The sequence below is a fragment of the Sinocyclocheilus rhinocerous genome, unplaced genomic scaffold (genome assembly GCF_001515625.1).
Source record: "Sinocyclocheilus rhinocerous isolate Xijiao unplaced genomic scaffold, SAMN03320098_v1.1 scaffold346, whole genome shotgun sequence".
NCBI lineage: Eukaryota > Metazoa > Chordata > Actinopteri > Cypriniformes > Cyprinidae > Sinocyclocheilus > Sinocyclocheilus rhinocerous.
Genome location: NW_015630993.1, coordinates 613,259 through 635,693, shown reverse-complemented (window position 1 = coordinate 635,693; position 22,435 = coordinate 613,259). Strand labels below are relative to the sequence as shown.

At 36.7% G+C, this 22,435-nt stretch overlaps 2 protein-coding genes across 9 annotated transcripts in view; one reads left to right on the top strand and one right to left on the bottom strand.

Moving 5' to 3' along the window:
* LOC107740943 (protein SCAI-like) overlaps positions 1 to 18,638 on the top strand; it is a 38,540-nt gene extending 19,902 nt beyond the window's left edge. For 4 of the 5 annotated variants that reach the window (XM_016553509.1, XM_016553508.1, XM_016553507.1 and 1 more), the window contains 15 exons: positions 4,964 to 5,059; positions 5,271 to 5,357; positions 5,462 to 5,560; positions 5,703 to 5,799; positions 6,989 to 7,087; positions 8,575 to 8,727; positions 8,870 to 9,010; positions 9,159 to 9,260; positions 10,766 to 10,844; positions 11,784 to 11,883; positions 13,071 to 13,152; positions 13,528 to 13,600; positions 13,727 to 13,900; positions 14,020 to 14,120; positions 15,920 to 18,638. In XM_016553509.1, the coding sequence (XP_016408995.1) occupies positions 4,964 to 5,059; positions 5,271 to 5,357; positions 5,462 to 5,560; positions 5,703 to 5,799; positions 6,989 to 7,087; positions 8,575 to 8,727; positions 8,870 to 9,010; positions 9,159 to 9,260; positions 10,766 to 10,844; positions 11,784 to 11,883; positions 13,071 to 13,152; positions 13,528 to 13,600; positions 13,727 to 13,900; positions 14,020 to 14,120; positions 15,920 to 16,066 (1,630 nt within the window). In that variant the 3' untranslated portion in view covers positions 16,067 to 18,638. The remainder of the gene's footprint in view (positions 1 to 4,963; positions 5,060 to 5,270; positions 5,358 to 5,461; positions 5,561 to 5,702; positions 5,800 to 6,988; positions 7,088 to 8,574; positions 8,728 to 8,869; positions 9,011 to 9,158; positions 9,261 to 10,765; positions 10,845 to 11,783; positions 11,884 to 13,070; positions 13,153 to 13,527; positions 13,601 to 13,726; positions 13,901 to 14,019; positions 14,121 to 15,919) is intronic. The other variant, XM_016553510.1, reaches the window with a different exon arrangement.
* A 1,314-nt stretch (positions 18,639 to 19,952) lies between these two features.
* Positions 19,953 to 22,435, bottom strand: part of LOC107740947 (actin-related protein 2/3 complex subunit 5-like protein) — a 7,708-nt gene continuing 5,225 nt past the window's right edge. The window contains exons 2-4 of one of the 4 annotated variants that reach the window (XR_001640136.1): positions 20,784 to 21,123; positions 20,470 to 20,633; positions 19,953 to 20,046 (exon numbers count right to left, since the gene is read on the bottom strand). Coding sequence is in view for 3 of the 4 variants with exons in the window: in XM_016553515.1 (XP_016409001.1) it covers positions 20,565 to 20,633; positions 20,784 to 21,123 (409 nt within the window). In the remaining variant the exon portion in view is untranslated. Of the gene's footprint in view, positions 20,634 to 20,783; positions 21,124 to 22,435 lie in introns of all 4 variants that reach the window. The other 3 variants (XM_016553515.1, XM_016553516.1, XM_016553513.1) reach the window with 3 other exon arrangements.

Genomic DNA, 22,435 nt, shown 5'->3' with positions numbered 1-22,435 from the left:
AATTAAATTAGAAAGGATAAGTGTCTGTGACCCGTTAAAAAATACAAACATTTGTTTCCCGGGGATTGATTTTACATGCGCAAAAAGCAGCAAACAGCAGAACATGAGGATTCACATGGTCATCATATCACATTACGCACCTGCAGCGCTTCTGCGAGCGGAGAAAAACATAATAAAGCTAGGCTATAGTTTATCTATTAGCTATACGTTATCACCGTACCGCCTTGAATGATGTTATGCAAACCATTTTGTTTTACGTGCACTGGAACGCGAGTGAAGTAGGCTACATAATAAATACTATTTTGGCATTCAAATACATCGCGAATACGGAAACATTTGATTTTGTGTCGAATGAGAGACGCAACGTTGGTTTCAGTTTCGTTTTAGCCTAAATGAATTCGTTTTGGCTTGTCGTTTAGTTATAGCTTCTTATATTTTTAATTCTTCTTCTTTTCTATATACTGTTAATTGAAAGGCTTTGTTGTGGAGTGAGGGGAACTAAAATAGCCTAGCTATGTTTACAGTGTTTATTATAATGTTTGTAAACATTTCGTGTTGGCATTAGGCCTATTTCTGAATGAAATAATAAAATGCGACTTAGACGCGTGACTTATGTTTTTTTTTCCCTCTAAAAAACGTTTTTTTGTTGTTGTTGTTTTTTATACGCGTATTTCAACCATGCAGCGAACATTTTTAAATATTTTGATAAATTACTAAAAATAAATAAATGACTTTTTAAACCGTTTAACTGATTGTATTAATCGGTCAAAATTCTTCACGGTCGGTTAACGGTTAACCGGTTAAAATTAACATCCCTAACTATAAATATTAAAGGTATTAAATAAAGTATTAAAGGAGTAGTTCACTTCCAGAACAAAGATTTACAGATAATGTACTCACCCCCTTGTCATTTAAGTTGTTCATGTCTTTCTTTCTTCAGTTGTAAAGAAATTTCAGGATTTTGGATAATTGTGCGTGCATCTATTAATCATTTAGAGTCTAATATCATCCCATATGTCAGCAGCTGGCACTAATTTCAATTGAACAGAACATACGAAGGTCTTTGGATATGGAGGACATAGTGACAGCATTTGCTGTAGATAAGGCTCGTAAGCACCATTTTTAAAGTGGCAATCCGTTACTGTAAATATGAAGATTGTACTGTATCTTCAAGATTGTATTGTACAGTATTGTATCTTCTGTCATAAAGATGAAGATTGATATTTTGTTAAAGAATAAGCACTTTGTTTTAAAAAAATAAACAATTCATGTTCTATTACATGTGTTTTAAGTACTTTTTGTTTGTTGTATAAATATATATCTAGGTAACGAATATATATTAACAAAATAATCTTTTAGAAGGGCCTCATCTATTAATTTTGCCTGGGGCCCCCACTTCATCTTGGTTCGCCTCTGCATATAAACGTTTTATTCATCAATGAATCATAAAAAATGATCACAGTTTCCACAAAATATTAAGCAGCACAACTGTCTTCAACATTGATAATAATAAGAAATGTTTTTTGAGCATCAAATTAGCACATTAGAATGATTTCTGAAGGATCATGTGACACTGAAGACTGGAGTAATGATGCTGAAAATCCAGCTTTGCATCACAGGAATAAATTACATTTTAAAATATATTACAATACAAAATAGTTATTTTAAACTGTAATAATATTTCACAATATTGTTGTTTTTACTGTATTTCTAAAGAAATAAATGCATACTTGGTGAGCATAAGAGACTTCTTTTAACCCCAGACTTTTGAACGGTATTATATGTGTATGCCAGCATAGCTATGTTCAATTAAAAAAAATATGTATAGAAACTCAATGTATATATTAACATATTTTATATATGTAATATTTTTAGATTTACTTTTTTTTTAAATAAATATAAATATTAATATACAGTATCTCACAGAAGTGAGTACACCCCTCACATTTTTGTAAATATTTTATTATATCTTTTCATGTGACAACACTGAAGAAATGACACTTTGCTACAATGTAAAGTAGTGAGTGTACAGCTTGTTTAACAGTGTAGATTTGCTGTCCCCTCAAAATAACTCAACACATGAGTCACATGACACCGGGGAGAGAAAATGGCTAATTGGGCCCAATTTGGTTCCAGTGACCAGTATGAGAGAGTGAGAGCGATAACACCAAATTTAACACACCTGCTCCCCATTCACACCTGAGACCTTGTAACACTAATGAGTCACATGACACCGGGGAGAGAAAATCTAATTTAATAAATCTAATAAATCTTTAACTAATCTAATAAAAAGGCTAATTGGGCCCAATTTGGACATTTTCACTTAGGGGTGTACTCACTTTTGTGGCCAGCGGTTTAGACATTTAATGGCTGTGTGTTAAGTTATTTTGAGGGGACAGCAAATTTACACTGTTATACAAGCTGTACACTCACTACTTTACATTGTAGCAAAGTGTCATTTCTTCAGTGTTGTCACATGAAAAGATATAATAAAATATTTACAAAAATGTGAGGGGTGTACTCACTTCCGTGAGACACTGTAATTAGCCTACTAGTTACTGCCTTAAAGTGTTAGTAGACTTTCCTAAACAAACATTTTAGTGTCATGTCAGTTCCAGAATATATTCCAGAGTAACAGAGTATAAATGGCCTCATACAGCATGCAGATGTAATATTGCTGTGTTACTCTATTACACCACAACTGACCCCCATCTCCACATACACCATTCTACATCCCTCCTTTCCTACCTTGCTTAATTTACAGGCCTGTCCCTGGCTGTGCTCTGCCAGTGAATCTGTCTTGTGGGTATTAATACTGACAGAGAGGATGGGAAATTAATGGTGCATGTAGTGAAATTAAAGCCCTGCCTAATGACTGCACCTATCTCCTTTCTGACCTTGTCTCTCGCAGCCCACAAGGGCACTGGGGTGAACCGTAAATCTCACAAATCTATCTCTATAACCTTACAGTGTGTTATCAATGAAAGTTGTGGAAATAAAATGTGTGCGTGTTCACGCTACAGCACTGGGTTTAACCGAATCTGCATGAATGAAAGGAGGTGTGTCTGTGCGTGGGTGTTTCGTTGTGTTGTATGATGTGTGTATGCATGCATTTTATGTGTATTTGCTAACTCAAGGTTATGCCTGGACATGATTTATTTTTTGATATTCATTTTTGTCCCAGCTCCTTTCCCTGAATGGCCTGTTACAGGTTCATAAAAGATGCAACATCTACTGTAATTATGTGTGAGCGTGTGTAAATGAGGGCTTTTGCATTTACCTGCTGTATTCGCAACCTCCCTTCCTTCCCCAGTCCCTGCTTCTGTTGTCATAGCAACCCTCTGATGATAACAATAGGGAATAGAGGTGTTTGGGGAGGGTTCAGGGGGAAAAGGACGGGAAAGGAATAAAGAGAGAAAGAGCGAGTAGAGGCAGAGGAGGCAAAAGAGCTACTTCTCCAGCTGATTGCCATAGCTCATCAAATTCCTTCACATCATCGGCACTATGACTAACCACAGCCCTGTCCAAAACACTCACCCACTCGCACATTCTGACTCTCTCTGATTGCTCTGTTTTTGCTCTCTCCCACCACCAATGTCTTCACATCATTGCCATGATGATGCTAATTAAGTGCATGACAACCATGACCACTTGTGTATTTGGAAGGCTCATCTGCTGTTGTCCACATGACGTCCTGCAATAGGAGTGTCTAGGCAGAGCAGCAGAAATGGCTTATGTAATGAGATGCGGGTATCAAGGTTGTAGGATTGGTTTGAACACAGACTTGATATTATAATTATTAAAACAAACCGGTGATTAAAGCAATGAGTCACAGTGACCGGCTTGATCATATTCACAAAGCAAATTTAGTTGCATAGAAGTAAGTCTGGCAATATGTGACCACATGTGGACCACAAAATCAGTCTTAAGTCGCTGGGGTATATTTGTAGCAATAGCCAAAAATACATTGTATGGGTCAAAATTATAGATTTTTCTTTTATGCCAAAAATCATTAGGATATTAAGTAAAGATCATGTTCCATGAAGATATTTAGTAAATTTCCTACTGTAAATATATTAAAACTTTAATTTTTGATTAGTAATATGCATTGCTAATTACAAATTTAAAGGCGATTTTCTCAATATTTAGATTTTTTTGCACCCTCAGATTCCAGATTTTCAAATAGTTGTATCGCGACCAAATATTGTACTATCATAACAAACCATACATCAATGGGAAGCTTATTTATTCAGCTTTCAGATGATGTATACATCTCAATTTCGAAAAATTGACCCTTATGACTGGTTTTGTGGTCCAGGGTGAATATAGGGAAAATAACATATACCTCATATCCTAAGTCTCATTTTCTATGCACTTATACATGAATAAAAATAAATTAAAACATTTTAAAGGGATAGTTCATCAAAAATGAAAAATGTGTTGTCATTTACTTACGCTCATGTCCTTCCAAACCTGTATGACTTTTTCGTCTGTGGAACATAAAAGAAGATATTTTGAGAAATGTCTCAGTGGTGTTTTTTTTTTTTTTTGACTATACAATGGAAGTCAGTGGTCACCAAAACTGTTTGTTTACCAGCATTCTTTAAAATATATTCTTTTGTGTTCTGCAGAAGAATAAGTTGTCTCTGTTGTCTGTATCTAGTTGTTTTCTACATAACTTTGTATCAAATTAATTGTGATAAGATTTTCTAGTTTTAAGAAAGTCACCATTTTCAGTATTTACATTAGTCATTGTCAAGTCATGATGTCACATTTATTTATGTAGCAGTTTATAAAATACAGATAAAATACTTAGAAATTTGTTTAATTTGATGTTGCTTATAATTTTGTCTTTAATTCCTAAACAGATTAAATGGATGTTTGAATACCAATAAATGTGGAGATGCATTATTAAAGTGAATTTGGCTGTGTTTCTCTTGTTTGTTCTCTCACGCTCCTGCAGGGATCTGCCTCAGTATGGACACAAGCAGTGGCAGTCCTATTTTGGCCGAACATTTGACATATACACCAAGCTGTGGAAGTTTCAGCAGCAGCACAGGTCAGCCCTCTAGATGGATCTATTTTTGAAACCGAAAGGTCTGTTTTTACCAAAAGCACACAAATAGAGCAGGTTCTTTGGCTTAGAACTACGTTAAGACTGACGATTTAATATGCATGATCAAACTTCCCTCTGATGGTTCGTCTGCACCAATGATGTCAACATTAATGACAGATGATTTCTTATTTGGTTTTGCTTTACTGGAGAATAGACAAGTCCTGGACAACCGGTACGGTCTCAAGAGGTGGCAGATAGGGGAAGTGGCCTCAAAAATTGGCCAGCTGTACTACCATTACTAGTAAGGAGCTTTTTTTAACACAACCGTTTATTCAACTCGTTTCAAACTGTGTATTTTAGGTATTTTTTTACACATTATTATTATTATTTTTAAATCTTCTTCAGCCTCCGCACTTCAGAAACAAGCTACCTAAATGAAGCCTTTTCCTTTTATTCGGCCATTCGCCAACGATCATATTACCACCAAGTCAACAAAGAAGACAGGTGAAAAGAAGCTACTGATTTTTATTTACCATGTTCTGGAAAGTTCTTTGAAGTAACATACTTATGAGCAAAAGTAAAGATCTCAAATGTCTGTATTATACAGTCTTCAGTTCATTAATCTTGCCCTGTTTCCTTTGCGCAGGCCAGAGCTGGTTGTAAAAAAGCTGAGGTATTATGCTCGGTTTATCGTTGTTTGTCTGTTGCTCAACAAGATGGACCTGGTTAAAGTGTTGGTCAAGGTAAGTCATGGACAGCAGACCAAACTAATCAGTTACACATTTTTAGTCCATGGCTCACTATAGATATTGAACAGAGGTTCTTGCCAAAAGATCGGTCAGCACAGACAGTCTGTTGGCCACTTATGCATCTGGAATTAAGACAAAAATCATTCCTCATCAATTTTGGCACATTTAAGTAAAATTACACACCGCCAGCCATTACTCATATACATTTTTTAAATTTAAAGGGGTCATATGATGCTTTTTTAAAGATCATTATTTTGTGTATTCGGTGTAACAGAATATGTTGACATGCTTTAATGTTCAAAAAACACATTATTTTTCAAATACTGTACATTATTGTAGGTCCTATATGCCCCGCCTCTCTCAAATGCTTCGTTTTCTACAAAGTCCCTCCTTCCGACAAGCACAGTCTGCTCTGATTGGCCAGCTGAACCAGTGCATTGTGATTGGCCGAACACAACAAGCACGCGTCGGAAATGTAACGCCCCTTACCATAATCGCGAGCTTCATCTTCACACACACTCACACACACGATGCGCAAAACTCCGCATTTGAACGGTCAATAGCAAATACTTAAACTAATAACTAAACAGTAGCTGATTCAGAAGCGCCAGATTGTCATAGCAAAGTCAGAATTACCTCCTCTCCTAGGTTCATGAAACGGTCGTCCATAAAATGCATTGCTGTTCTGTTGTAAGTGATCTTAAAGATTCCTAAATGCATCTACTTTCGGAAGGCCAAATAAAGTGCTTTTGCTTTCGCCTAGAAACACACAGCGTCTCCCTGACATGGCTGCTTCAACACTAACTGCGGTTACTGAAACCACGCCTTCTTTCTTTGCGTGCACATCGCATTATGCTAATATTTCCACATAGTGAGGTAGACATGTGGGGGATTGTGTGGAACGAGCCGTTTTAGGGGGGCGTGGCAGAGTCTTAACTTTGATAAAGAATATCTCTTTGGTTTTGAGACTTTAGTCTTTGCAACTTCAGGGATCTTATCTATGCACAATCAGCTTGTAACACTCCAAAGAGAAAGGAAAACTTGAAATCGCATCATATGACCCCTTTAATATTTACAAAGTACTAATCCCTATACTGCCAACAATGCACTGTTTATGAGAAGAAAAACACAGTAGGCTATACATGGGTGTGTCTGAGACCATCTGTGGTGTCTTTTTATGCAGGAGCTGTCTGAAGAGATTGAGGACTACACCCAACGCTTCAACACAGAGGACCAGTTAGAGTGGAACCTGGTGCTGCAGGAAGTTGCTGCTTTTGTGGAGGTGAGATTTTAGTCTATAATGTGCATAAAAGTGCCATCAGTATCACCATGAAACGCCATTCACAGTTCATTTACTTCCATAATGTGATGACTTGCCAAGTGAAATAGAAAAATAGGAAAAAAAAAAGTTTTCTACCTACTATTAATGTTAAAAACCTAATTATGTATAAAATTAATGTAATAAAACTAATTATGCAATAAAACTATGACTGTTGTTAGAATGTAGTAATTGTGATTAAAAATAAATTATAATAAAAAATACTGTATAAAACACATTTAATTAATATCCAATATTCAACCCTAAAAATATATATATTTAATAAAGTCGTTATTTCCTTTCAACTTCTTCAGTGGATTCAAACTCTAGTTTAAAAAGCCCTGCTCTATATGATGGATGGGGGGAGGGGCTTGAAGCATAGTCATGTGGGCATATGAGGTGGAGCAAGTTAGGATTTTGCTGAAAAATTATGAAACAGTTTTTACATTGGAATATTATACACCAGTTCACAGTAAGACCAAGCACATACATTATACTACTGTTCAAAAGTTTGTGGTCAACCTTTTATGCTCACAGAGGCTGTATTTATTTGTTCAAAAATACAGCAACAACAGTAATAATGAAATATTATTACTATTAAAATGATCAATGTTAGGGTGGCCATACGTGCCATTTTTACGGGACACGTCCTGGCCAGGATTTCTATATTTGTCTTCGTTTTCCTGTTTTCATACTTGCTGAAGGTAATGATCGAAAAGTAGCTTGACCAATAACGTGCAGGCATTGTACATAATCGACCACTCGAGACGGTGGGATCTACAGAGAGCAGTCAAAGCGATACAAATACGCATACAGATTAGATGTGTTCATTCGTTCGTTCGACTTGAAGCGGCGCTGCGCAGATCGATCATTGTTTGACATCAAAGTACTGCAAGAGCGATTCGAAAGCATAAGGAGCTTCTGCTCTCTATAGCTCTCACGGATGTCATACACCGATCGGACCTGGATATTTTAGGTAATATAGAAATCCTGGCCAGGATGTGTCCCGTAAAAATGGCACACATGGTCACCCTAATCAATGTTGACTGTATTTGTGCTGCTTAATATTTTTCAGGATTTTTGATGAATAGAGAGTTAAAAAAAAAAAAACAGTTTATCTGAAATGGACATCTTTATTAACATAAACGTCTTTACTGTCACTTCTGATCAATTAAGTGCTGAATAAAAGTATTAGTTTGTTTCAAAAGTCTTACTGAATGGTAGTGTACAGTAAATCAGATACAATTTTTATTACTTTACAAGAGAAATTTGCCTTTAAATTAAAAAACTAAATATCTTAATTGTTATACTTATACATAACCTTGACTGTTACTTAAAGGACAGGTTTAGTGCAAAGTAAGACTTTTGGCACTGTTTATGACAAATATTCATGTTTTCTTGACATTTGTGTAATTTTTATTTTTTTTTAAACAATTTTTCTATCTACACAGGCAGATCCTCTTATGATCCTAAATGATGACAATGCCGTGGTGGTCCTATCCAATCGGCTGCAGGAGGGGGGTGTGCCCCCTCTTGAACAGGGCATGGTGGTTGGCCAGCTCACCTTGGCAGATGCGCTCATCGTTGGCAACTGTAACAATCAGGTGGGAGTACAGCTGAGCAAGTTACATAATAAGTCAAACTCAAGCGGTGCTTTCTTATGTAAATGATTAGACACTTCAAACTTGTCGTGTAGGTTTATTGTAGTCTGGTTTTTGTGATGGATGGATTTTATCTGGTTTACAGGTGAAGTTTAGCGAGCTGACCATCGATATGTTTCGTATGCTCCAAGCGCTTGAGAGGGAACCAGTGAACCTAGCCACACAAAGCTCCAAGCCAGGGACACTTGTAAGAGAAGACTCTTACACTCTCCCTGTCACTCTCTATGTTGAGTGTTTCTGAGTATTTCCACCCTTCCTCCCTTGCTATTTCAGTACTTCACCTTTGTCAGTGGCTCTCTCACTGTTCTTTCTCACTCCGCCTGCTCTCGGTGTCTCTCTATTCCTCTCTCACTCATTTATCTCTCTTATTATAGGAGCCCAATGAAAAGCCGGCCAAGAGAGAGAACCCTCATAAATATCTCCTCTACAAACCAACCTTCAGCCAGCTCTACACTTTCCTGTCTGCCTCCTTCAAGGTTTGGCTGATGTCATTCCAGTTTTTAGCACCTGTCAATTTGTTGTCAATCCATCCTGTCATTTACGTCCTGGTTTGACTCTATATTGCGCAAGACCTTGTAGCAGACACGATGATTAAGCTTAAATCAAATGTGCCATAGAATGTACTCTTAAATGACAAATTGTACTTTTAGCAAACATTCACTACCGTTCAAAAGTTTGGGGTCAGCAAGAGAAATTTCATATATTCATCATGGATGCATTAAATTGATCAGTAAAGACTTTTACATTGTTTGTTTATTTATTTATTTAATAGCTGTTCTTTTGAACTTGACACAAAAATTTGTTTCCACAAAAAAAAATATTTTCTTATTGATGGTAATAATAAGAAATCTTTCTTCAGCACCAAATTAGCATATTAGATTGATTTCTGAAGGATCGTGTGACACTGAAGACTGGAGTAACAACAGCTAAAAATCATCACAGGAATAAATTACATTTGAAAATGTATTGAAATAGTAGGCAGTTAAGTAGGCATGCTAATAATATTTTACGCTATTACTGTTTTCAGTGTATTTTTGCCTTGATAAGCAAAAGAGACTTCTTTCAAAGTTATTTAAAAATCTTGCTGACCCAAACTTTTGAACAGTAATGTACCTATTTAAAATGTACTCTTTCTCTTGAGCAAAAACACACCAAAGATATCTTGTACTACACAGATTTATATCCAAACAAATGCTCACTAGAATGAGAATGTTCCTTTCTCTAAAATGTAAAACCTACAGCTAGACTTAATCCTTTTGACTATTTAAAATAGGGAGGAGCCGAAACCTGTTTCAATAGGAAACACATTAACAGCTCATCGAATGATTTTATGGGGCTTTTAAAGCCTGAGGATCTCATTATAATTCAATAGTCAAGGGCAAATACAAATAAAACTGCTTTATTTCTGGTTGTCTATCCCGTGAGCTAGTTTGGGTTCTGTTGTCTCGAGTGACACCTCGTGTGAGCGTGTGTGCAGCAGCATGGCACAGGGGTGTTAGCGTGTTACTATCTACTCTGCTGTAGCGTAGCGCCTCAAGAGTGTGAGGAAAACCCACACGCACACATGACTCAGATACTTTGCTTTTGCTATGCAGCAGTTCATTTTGAACATTTCATTTTTTTTCCATCGTGCTTCACCGTTTGTTTAGATAAATAATTACAAATAATTGTCACAGGCACTTGCAGGTGCTTTTTTTTTAACCATTTCCAGTCATTAGCTGTTCTGTGTGTGCGTTTCACTGTTTGCAAAGATGAATACTACCTCCTGTTATATTGTGAAACGTGTTATTAGTCTTGAGGGTGTTACTGAGATGCTCTGGCTGCACAGCACTTAGAGTGCCACTGAACTTAATAATTAGCTTGCTATGACACTGCTTTACTATTTGTACTATTGTGAATGTTCTGATTTAATTAGCCAATTAAATGGATCCATTTTTCTGATGAAAGTTTTCTTTTCTTTCACTGATTCTTTTATTGCTAGGAGCTGCCAGCCAATAGTGTCCTGCTGGTTTATCTCTCTGCCACTGGAGTGTTTCCTACTGGACGCTCAGAGTGTGAAGGTATGCCGAGGTATTTTAGCACACTGTTGTTCTGACATCACCGGATGTTCTCTTAATATTTACATAAATATCTACTAAATATAAGCACTTGTGGAACACTGCTCAGCCAATCAAATTAGAGGATTCAAAGATTTGTGTAATATTATGTATGATGTGTCTTGCAAACATACTGACTTCAAAAACATATCCGCATTAACAGACTGATACTAAATGCTTGTCAGCCTTTTCCGTGGAGAATAATATCTAATCTTTCAACTTTTGAACATGTTAAGTGGGTATTTTCTGCATGAAAAAATCCATGCAAGAATATCTGGAAGCGTAATGTACGTAGAGCAGAAATGATATACACCACTGTTCAGTCTCTTATGCTCACTATAATACGTTTATTTTTGTCTATCAATAGTAAGTAATATTATAATCAATAATATTGTGAATTATTACAGTTCAAAATATCCTTTTTCTGTTTCAGTATATTTTGAAATGTAGTTTATTCCTGCGATGGCAGAGCTGAGTTTTCAGCAGCCATTACTCCAGTCTTCAGAGTCACATGATCCTTCAGAAATCATTCTAATTTGCTGATTTGGTGCTTAAGAAACAATTCTTACTATTATCAGTGTTGAAAACAGATATGTTGCTTAATATTTTTGTGGCAACACTGATACATTTTTTTTTAATTGAGATTCTTTGATGAAAAGAAAGTTCAAAAGAACATGTTTTAAATATTTTTTTTTGTAACATAATAAATAAAATGTCTTTACTGTCATTTGTGAGCGGTAGTGTTGAAAATGGGCAAACAGAAGTTGATCTGCCTAGAAAAGTAGTCCCAGTGCAAAAGGAAGATTTAGACTTCCATGATGCTTCATTTTGATGAATGATCCATACAAGAAGTCAGATCTGTCTTATCGTTATTACTTAACATCACCATTTCTTTATTTATAGGACCTTATGACTTTGGAGGTGTCCTGACCAATACTAATCGAGATGTGGTAAACGGCGAGATGGTGCAGAAGAGAAGCCAGGCACAAAAAGAGATGCACTGGTGAGCCTTCATTGACACCCATTCTGTGCTGGTCTACTGTAGAGGTCTGCGGTGGACTGTTTTTTTTAGTCCCGCTCCCGCAAGGTTATATTCCGCTCCCACCCGCTCCCGCTATATATTCACTCTTTGTTCGCCCGCTGTCCGCTTAGAATAATTTTCTTCCCGACCCGACCGTTCCCGCTAAATTTAGATCTCGTTTCCAGAATCTCACATTTAAATTTCCTCTACTGAAAGAAAGAGAGATAGGCTAACAAATAAAAATGTAGTCTGCACAAAATTGTATTTATATAATGCGTCTTGTCAAGAGTCTTGAAGTTATTGACAGCAACTGCTGCCAACACAGTAGGGGGAAAAAAAGTGTCACAGAGAAAATAAAAATGTTGTACAAAAATTGTATTTCTTATTTTTATTCATCTTGTCAGGATACAATTCGTTTAACATTTAAAACAATAGGAAAAAGTGTCACAGAGAGAAAAAAAATGTAGGTTGTACAGAAATAGTCTAGCTATTTTTATTCTCTTGTCAAAATACTAAATTCGTTTAACATTTTGCTACACACAGTAGAAAAAGTGTCGCAGAGAAAAATAAATAAATAAATAGGCTACGACATCTGTCATTTAAAATGATAGGCTACGCAAAATATAAACAAAACCGAGTTGAACGTCCTTCAAGGACAGCGCAGCCACACTTTGCTCCATCCTTAGTCTGCTCTGTCACTCATCGACAACCTGCCTGTTCTGCCCGAGGACCCTATTTACCACCGGTAGGCTACAGCCTGCTCTGACCATCGTTATCCACATGCTGCGCACAGACCTCGCAAATAAAATGCGTGACTCAGAAAGCGCTGGTTCATGCGTGCAGCGCGTGCATAACAGTCCTGAGTGCAGGCTGTACCGGTGGTCAATAAGAATAAAGGACAGATATGTTGTTCTGAAAGGACGTTGGGAACGGGATATTGTTAGACGGCCCACTCCCGTTCGAATCACACCAGAGTTACCGACCGCTACCACGTTTTATTCGGGAATTTAATCCCGCGTCGCAAGAAATCTGGTCGGTTCCCGCGGGAGAGCTGCGGGAATGCAGACCTTTAGTCTACTGTTCATAGAAAATGCGCTAACTATATGTCTGATGAGACACTGAGGTGTTATTTTAACACGCATGTATGCGCAAATGTGTATTTTTTTCAGTCTCCACCCAGGAGACCTTTTCTCCTTCACCAGGAAACCTCTGTTTATCATTGTCGACTCATCCAACAGCACAGCTTATAAGGTGAGACATCAGCTCTCCGTCTCCCTGTCTTTGTCACACGCTCACATTTCTTCCATCATTACAGTATTCTGTGACATCATGAGGGCATTCATTATTCAAAAGCAGCCATGTGGTTGCTCGGTAAATAAGACTGTCTGACTTCTTGACTAGGATAAACATGAGAATAATCAGCAGAAAGAAACCTTGTAATAGGGACACAGTAGTAATTTTTCTTTTTACTCATAGACTGATTTCATCAACCTTCTTTTTCTTTTTCTTTAACTGATTTTCTTTATTTGACTGCTTAGTTCAGTAATGGAGTGCCCTCTTGTGTTCATATTGACATCGTGTACTAGTAGAAATGATTTTTCATGTATTTTTCCTGTCTTTCCACAGAATTTCTCCAATCTGTTTGGTCAACCACTTGTTTGCCTGCTTTCTCCGACAGTGTATCCGAAAAGCATGCAAGGTCTCCTTTTTTGTTTTGCCATTGTGTTAGGAGACAGAAAACATTTTTAATATTTGCTTAACATTTGTTTTTCTTTTCTTTGAAGTAGGATTGTCTATTATTTATATTGATTATTCTATCTTGCAGACCAGTGTCAGCGTGGGAGTCTGTTTACTCTTTTCCTTTACAACCCCCTCATGGGCTTCCTGTCTGTGTGTGGACTGAGCAGCATGCGCTATGGATTGTGGGAAAAGGCCCAGGAACTCCTGCAGAAGGTTTTCCATGACATTGGCCAGATGATCACGAGCTCCCGAGTTATAGGTAATGCCAATATGTCATCCCTTTCTTTTTTATGCTTACATTAATTTTTGTATATCAGTGACATGTTTGACCAAGCGTCAGATATGTATTTCATAGTTTTCCTGTTGACTGTCTTCCAGATCAGGCCTATCTGCAGTTTTATGGCGATGAATTTCTTCGTCTGCTCATGATCCGTTTCGTGTTCTGCTGCACCACGCTCCGATTACACAAGCTCTTCCAGGTGAGACTGAACTGAATAAATATTATATATGTTTATATAATAAACACAATGTGATTAATAATGATAATGTTTATTGCTAATAGCCATATTTGTCACATGATTCTAAATGAATAAATATTAATTAATAAATAAATAAATATAAAAAATATATTCATATATGAGGTGATCCAACTAATCTTTAAACTTTCTAAAAACAGACTGGTTCCATTTATCTATAGGCTACTAAAATTGAGCTATGAATCTATTGTTACTTGAAAGCTCGAAATTGACTTCTATTGAGATCCACTAAAATAATATCTTGTTTTTTGTTGTTGTTTTGTAAATATGCATATCAATCAATACTTTTTTATTATATGTAGACTAAAATGATGGTGCCCTTATACCAGGGGTCGGGAACCTTTTTTGACCAAAGAGCCAATTTGACCAATTTTTGGTTAATGCATTTTTCCAAAAGAGCCAATATATATGTATATATAGCCTAATATTATTTAAAAAAAAATGCATGTTTTCTTTTTTTCAATAACGTTTTAATAATAGCAACTTTATTAGGACCATGGAAACTAAAATACACAAATATTCAACTAACCGTCAAAAATTGTGCAGGGCTTTTACTGTGATGTTGATTTACAAGGGGTTTACAGTGTTGAAAATATCAAACATGTCCCGCTCTTTACTGTTTCATTCATTCACGTTCCTTTATTAATAATGCTAACAGTCCCACTCGCTGAAAGCTGCGCGGAAAAAAGCGTAAGTAACCGGCGAAATGTTTCATACTGGCTCTTGGCACAGGAGAACACCATCTTCCATAAAACAAAGTACATGTTTCAGTCCTGTCATTTTTACATACTTTTACACTTTTTCTGCTGTTCAAAAAATCTTTATTTTCGCTATAACCACAAACAAGCTAACGTTATGAATCTGAGTGCAGGAGCTCTACGTTACCATAGACACGTCAGTGGTTTGCTGTCATGACTCTCGCGAACAGCACTGAACGCGCACTTTGGCCAGTACAAAGAATTTATTATTATTTTAAACATTTTATCAGCTTATGTGGTCTCTACAACAAAGGAATTGCTGATCTCTAGTGATGTATAGTTTTTGTAATAGATCATTTGTTGGTAAAGGGTGAGAGATCTGGCGAGCCACATGGTTTTTGTCAAAGAGCCAGCTGTGGCTCGTGAGCCATAGGTTCCCGACCACTGCCTTATACAGATCAACAGCCATTTGTACCCAGTGTTGTTAGTGTTAACTAAAACTACAGCTATTTCTACAATGCTTTCATTAATTGAAATGAAAAATAAATATTAGATGAGAAACTTAAAACAAATTAAACAAAAATTTGAAATGTTGACTTGGCAACTAAATGAAATAAAAGTTTTAAATGCTAAAATTACTAAAAAAATAAAAATAAAAAAGCTAAATAAAAAAATTAGAAAAGCACATAAAATTAAAACTGAATATATACAAATTAAAGCTACTTCAAGATATTAATAAATACTGTAATAGTATACAAATAATACAAAAATAGCATTGTTTGTATCCCACGATCCTAAAATAATTGTCAAACATCCAGTGGAGTATTAGACATACAAAGCTGTATCTATTTCTAAACTGTGTTAGACTTAGAAATAGATATAAAACATTGAAAAATGGTCATTTAATTGAGAAAAAAAATTTTTTTGTATTGTGTTGTATACCTCCTGGTAGTACTACACACTCCACAGTTTGAGGACCACTGACGGACAAGATATTGTCACAAAGCAGCTGGATGAGAATATGTTTCTGTGTGCATGTTACAGGAAGCAAGGAGTTTTCCAGAATCATACCCTCCGCTGCCGAAACAGGAGATGGTGGAGAGCAGCCTTCTACAGAAACACGTGCTGGAGCTGGCGGCCATGTTGGACGTGCAAAACCTCTTCTCTGATGGCATGTTGGATAACTATTGACCACATGGTGGCACAATGCCAACCTGCAGACACTCGCACACACGCTCATGCCCATACACACGCATACACAAGTTGTAGGTAGTTTCTTCTGAACAAGCTAGTTGTTTAACCTAATCTCATTAGATCTAGATAGTTTAATAACTATTCAAGAGAAAATATCTCATCTTTGTGGGCAGATATTTACAATTTGTCAAGTTCACATGTATTTTTCGATTTTAAGGAGCTACACACACGCAGATGCGAAAGCGTTGCTGCCAACATGCAGGAAAATTTACTACATGCATGTATCGTATGGGTGTACGAGTGCAGGCACACGGGCGTTCAGACCTTTTGAAGGCAGCTATCGCCGTTTCTGAAGGTGATAAGAGAGCACAAGATGACGAGTGAGAAGAAAGAAAAAATTTTTTATGTGAATTGGTGTAATTCCAGGGAGATTCTTCCAAAAAGATGAGCCTACGGCTTTGGCAAAACATTTTGGAGAAGGACGTTTGTTTTCCTTCTCAACACTTTGCCTCTGCAACGTTTACACAACTTTTTCCATAGGGAGCGTGCTGCATGTTTGCATTTATTTGCTCCGCCTTGGCTTTTTTTTGTTTGTTTTCGTTCATTAAAATGTGTTTGTTTTTCCGTCTTGACACGAATTTCGCAGACTTTAGCCTGGTCTTTTGAAGGAGGTCCACCGTACTGTGCCTCTTTCGGGTTATTTTGGTCATCAGCTAACCGGTCGTTAATTCATTAACGCTACGTTGACACCAGAATCTCCATTTTTATAGAGCGTTTCTTCAAAAGAGATTCTTTTTAGCATGCCTCGGTAGTGTGGTAAGCCCATACTTGCGTAGCTGATGTAATGACCTAATGTCTTATTCCATGTGTGCTGTGGACACCAATAGCCAACAGAGTTCTCTTTTATAGTGTCACAGAGGCGTACAGGCGTACTCCTGTATATAAGTACAAATTTGTGTATATATCTATATATAAATATATGTATAGTTCTATAAGAAGTCAATGTGATGCAGAGAAGTGTGTCTGTCTGGGTTGTTCGTCGTGGCAGATCTGTGAAAAGATGACCCTCTGCATGTGACAGGGGCAGTGTTCTTTGTCTAATCTGTGAATGGACCATGCCACTGTCTCAACTGCGCACCCTCCCGCTGCTTCACACCAGTGCAGTCAGCTTGACATTCCAAGGATCATGGCATAAGAGCGTCCCTCTTTCACAACCCCATCTGTCTCAAGGACAAGTGCACTGCGTCGGTCTAATAAGAAGTGATGTGATCAGTGTTTCGTTCGTTTCATTACGTCATGATGTTTTTAATTACAGTTACAATAATAGCCTTGCACTTTACTTGCACTATTTAAGTTTGATTCTGATGTTATTTATTGTGCTGTTGGCAAGAGGCATGTCTGATCATTCCGTTATGTCACGCTTTGCAAATAGCTCATCATTTTCTCCATCTGTGATCTGTGTTAGAAAATGCCATACATGGTGACAGATTTTTCAACGTTTACCGACTTTTCCCCCCGAACTGCAGGCTTGATCGTGGCCATTCGATGGGGACCAAAAGATTCTTGCATGTGGAGAGCACAATGTCCCAAACGATTCTCGTACTCTTACTGTCATCTCTCTGTCTGTAGTTGATAGTTTTGCACGTTTTGACCCTAATTTTTTTTTTTTTTTTGAATAATCCTCTTGTATAAAAAGAGAGAAGTTTGCTAACGAACAAATCACTGCCAAACCTTCACTTGGAATATTTACTGCCCAAATTAAGCAGACAACCGAGTTGTCTGTGCTCTCGCAGGCACAAATTTTTCATGGCCTAGATTTTTTTATTGTGTCGTTTTAGTTTGCCAAAAGGAGAAGGGCTGGATGGAGATGAAGAGGGAAACAGATGGTGGATGTCACTGTTTCCTCTCTGACCTTGACTGGTGACTGACTGTCAAATGTTTTTGCCTTATTTCTTTTGTGTTAGTATGTGTATTTAAGTATAACTTTTCAGGAACCTATAAGTTCTTGCTCAGACTGTCCTGTATTCACACCACACTATTTAGCTGAGAGCACAGGGGTGAATACAGACTTTAAGCATTTCTACATGTAATGTACCACAACAGAAGCTTACCAACCTAAAATGTAGGGGGAAATGCAATACCCTTTTTAAAATAATTTTAACAAAGTGTTTTCTTACCAATTGCCCAAACTTCAGTGGTAGATGCATGTTAATTAGTTTATCTGTTAAATGTTGATGCCCCCTGCTCCATTTTAATGCATCCTGTAAATGCATTAGCGGCCATGATTGGAAGGAACACAAAGAAAATCGGCTGCATTTGTTTTCTGTTGTAAACATGGGGCCAGATCTAAGGTGTAGTACGGGTGATTTCTACCAGTTCCTACTGTTGTGGGAGGGAACATTTTCAAATGTGATGTAATGGTCAGAATACTCTTTCTTTATAAGTTAAGGGGTTCTAGAGTTGCTAGTTGAACATACTTGCATTGTCCAATTGTCATGTGTTTTTAATCACTAAACTGTTTTGTCTTATCTGTTGCCAAATTATATTTGATGTTTGTTGTTAAATGCAGGAAAAAAAAAAGAATACAGAAAAAATGTGATGATACCAAAACATGCAAGCTTTTTGTTTTTAAGAATGCTATTTAAGAACATAAAAAAGTTTATGACTGTTTTGCTTAATTTGTGGTGTTCCTTCATCCGTTTTATTTACTAATAGCACTATAACCGATACAGAAGTGATTAAGATTGGGGGTGCATGATATTTTAGATATTTAAAATATATTTCCATTGATTCGTGTTTAATATTGGACGTTTGTTCTGTTCATTTTGTCTTTTTATATTAAATTATCTTATCTTACATAAGATATCTTATACTATCTTATTACACTTACTTACTGTAACGTAAAAACGCTGTTAAATGCAGTCTTTATAAAATTTCTGAAATATTACTTTTTAAATCCAGTATCCATTATAGTGTTGCAATATTTTAAATGATTGATTTTAGTTTTTAGTATCAGCCATAACATAAAAATAATTATCAGCCAGATTTTTTTAAATATCAGTGCATCCCTAATTAAGACTGCATTGTAAAACTCCTCGTATACTCAAATTCCCAGGAGTAAAAACAAAAAGTAGATTCAATCCATATTATACACTGTGATTTTTTTTTTTGTATTTATAGATGAATCCGGCTCCTGGTTCTTGTGCTGCACAGCAGTGAGATTACAGCGCCCTGTTCCTTCAATGATATCCCACAGGAACTGGTCTTGGCATGATAGAAGTTATCAGTAGCACATCCTTCAGAATACTATATAGACCCCTTTATCTTCATTTCCTGATATGTATTATCTTAATTACCCTGCCCTTCCTGCTTCTGTAGGTCGCCGTCCTGATAGAGCTGTCAAACAGGGTATCAGTGCATCCCTAATTAAGACTGCATTGTAAAACTCCTCGTATACTCAAATTCCCAGGAGTAAAAACAAAAAGTAGATTCAATCCATATTATACACTGTGATTTTTTTTTTTGTATTTATAGATGAATCCGGCTCCTGGTTCTTGTGCTGCACAGCAGTGAGATTACAGCGCCCTGTTCCTTCAATGATATCCCACAGGAACTGGTCTTGGCATGATAGAAGTTATCAGTAGCACATCCTTCAGAATACTATATAGACCCCTTTATCTTCATTTCCTGATATATGTATTATCTTAATTACCCTGCCCTTCCTGCTTCTGTAGGTCGCCGTCCTGATAGAGCTGTCAAACAGGGTAGACATGTCTGTGGTACAGTATTACCATTTTATTATAGCGCCGGTGAGGCAAATAATAACAGGTTTATACTCTACATAAATACTGCATTAAAAAGGAATCGAACACAGATGACGACATAAAGGAGATCCATTTACTTTATTGTAGCAGGCACTTTACGATGATCCCCACTCTACCACTTTGGTGTACATCACTGGTTCCATTATTAAATCTCTGCACAAAAACATAACAAAAGAGTATGGGACCAAAGATGTGAAATAAAATAAGAAAATAAAACATTGATTAAATCTATTTTTTTTTAGCACAGAAAACACCTCATATCCAATAACAACCTCATATGTACTAGCTCACTTTTGCTGCTCGCACTCACTCGATCTTAAATATGCAGTATGCTGTATTCACCATGTCACACACAGCTGAATAGTTTTGTCTTCCACAGTACAATTTTTCCCACTCAAAACCATGTCGGATTGAAATCTTTTTGATGCCAGTATATCATAGAATAATTTATGATATACTGACATAAGAACGTTACTTCACTTCTACACAAGCAAATTTTTTTCAGTTTGAAACGAGTGCTTCGGTGTTTCTCTACCGTTTACAGTTCATAGGTTTTTTTCTTCATCAAGACGGTACCATTCAAAACGAAGGTCTTTTCTTCTTTCCTTTAAGTAACAGGCAAACCTGCCTTGTGTCCTCGGCGTCTCTTAGCGGCACTGTTTCAGGTCTGGTCAGGTAGTCATAGTCTTCCTGGCTGTCATAACTCGAACAATAGAGCCTAGTCCTCCAACGGCAAATGCCTGTTATAAAAGACAGAAAGAAAAACGTGCTCCACATTTGCCATTAAAACCATTTTATGTTATTTGAAGCCCTCCAAAAAGGACTTCCAATGGATTTTGTAAAACAAAATAATGCCCCTTTACACCTCACTCTTCATAGCCTGGGTTTACCTTTTCATGCCACTGCAGCAATATGGCACTGCTATTTTCTGTGGGCCTCTCAAAGCCTTTGTAGATGTACTTCATGAGGAGATCGACTCCATTCTTGTCGAGAGATTTAACAGCAGGTTCAATATCGCTGCTCTTAAATGATGTCAGAACCCTTAATACCGCAGCCTGAGCTCTTTCCTGAGAGAATGAAAGACAGGAAAGATGCAATTGAGCAGTCGGCGCCCCATATGCTTCATTCTGAAAAGTTCTCGTTAAAACAGCCTGTACCTTTATTGCTGGGTTCTTGCTGTTGATTGGAGGGTTCCTAAGAGCAATATGAAGGGCTGCCATCATGTCCCCTGTGCATTAGAGCTGGTTAAGGAAGACATCAAAAGCTCTAGCTCTTATCATACCTACAGTAAACTGAAAAGGAGGCTTTAAACTTTGCATAAACTGACACTTGGGAGGAATACAGTGTTTCGGATGAAGTAGTCTCAAACATATACGCACACTCAAGCCCAAGAGGGAATTTCTCGGAACAAATGAATCTTTCAGATGGGACTAAACTCTTAGGAACGTGAAGATTGATTGTTTGGTACGCTGTAGCTGCCTTCCACTGCATTCTCCAATAACTTGTCACACGCTTTGAATGAGAGAGAGATGTGGTTATCCCAACTAGATTAATTTCAGCCTCCGGATTAGAAGAGACATTAATATCAATTTTTAATCTAAGTATTCAAATTTTAGACGCTGTGAACTCAATATTAAAAATAGAAGACCTCAACATAGAAGCAAAACAGAGAAAACTCTTGAGTCTCAAGTCACTCGTCTGCAGCGTCCTAGTGTTCCAGAAAATGTCTAACTTCTTGTCCCCAGATGTCCTGTTCTCATGCTGTGCTGAGGACGTTCCACTTAAGTTTGGGATAGCATATCCAACAATGAATTTTTCTTTTTCAAAGCACTGTAATACGGGACTTCTGGATTTGAGTTGCAGTATGAAGATAACATTTCACTCTCAGCTTTTCAGAAACAAAATACAAATATATTATTTAAAATAAGACCTAAAAAGAACTCAATTGTCTTATTGCTCATTCACGACAAACAACAAGAAAGATTTTACACGGTGAATGTCCACGTTTTGAAGGAAGTTGTCAGAGATACCCATATATTTACATTACTGCTTGATAACAAACACATCCCAAAAAAATCTCAAAGGACCATAAACAAGAATTTAAAAAGGTCCAATGAATGTTCTACTCTGGGGAATTAATAAAGAGCACATACACACACACATACATCCATATACATCCAAATACTTTCTATTCATCAAAGAATCCTGACAAAAATATATCAGTTTTTTACAATTTTACTTAAGAATATTTTATTAAACTATATTTCATTAAACCAAATGAAATCCAAAAGTAAAAAAGTAAAGTGCAACATAGAGTGCAAGAAGCAAGTGTCCATCTCATAGTCCAAATCACTGAAATCAAAGTTCAGTATTATAGTGTAAGAATGACAACATATCCACGTGTTCTAGTCTACTAATAATAAAATTATAATCAAAAAACACTTTTTAAAGGAGCATTTTCCAGAAATATTATTTACCAGAATTTATTTAGGAGAAAATGTAAATGTGCAGTATTTCTGAAAAAAAAAAAAAAACTTTTTCT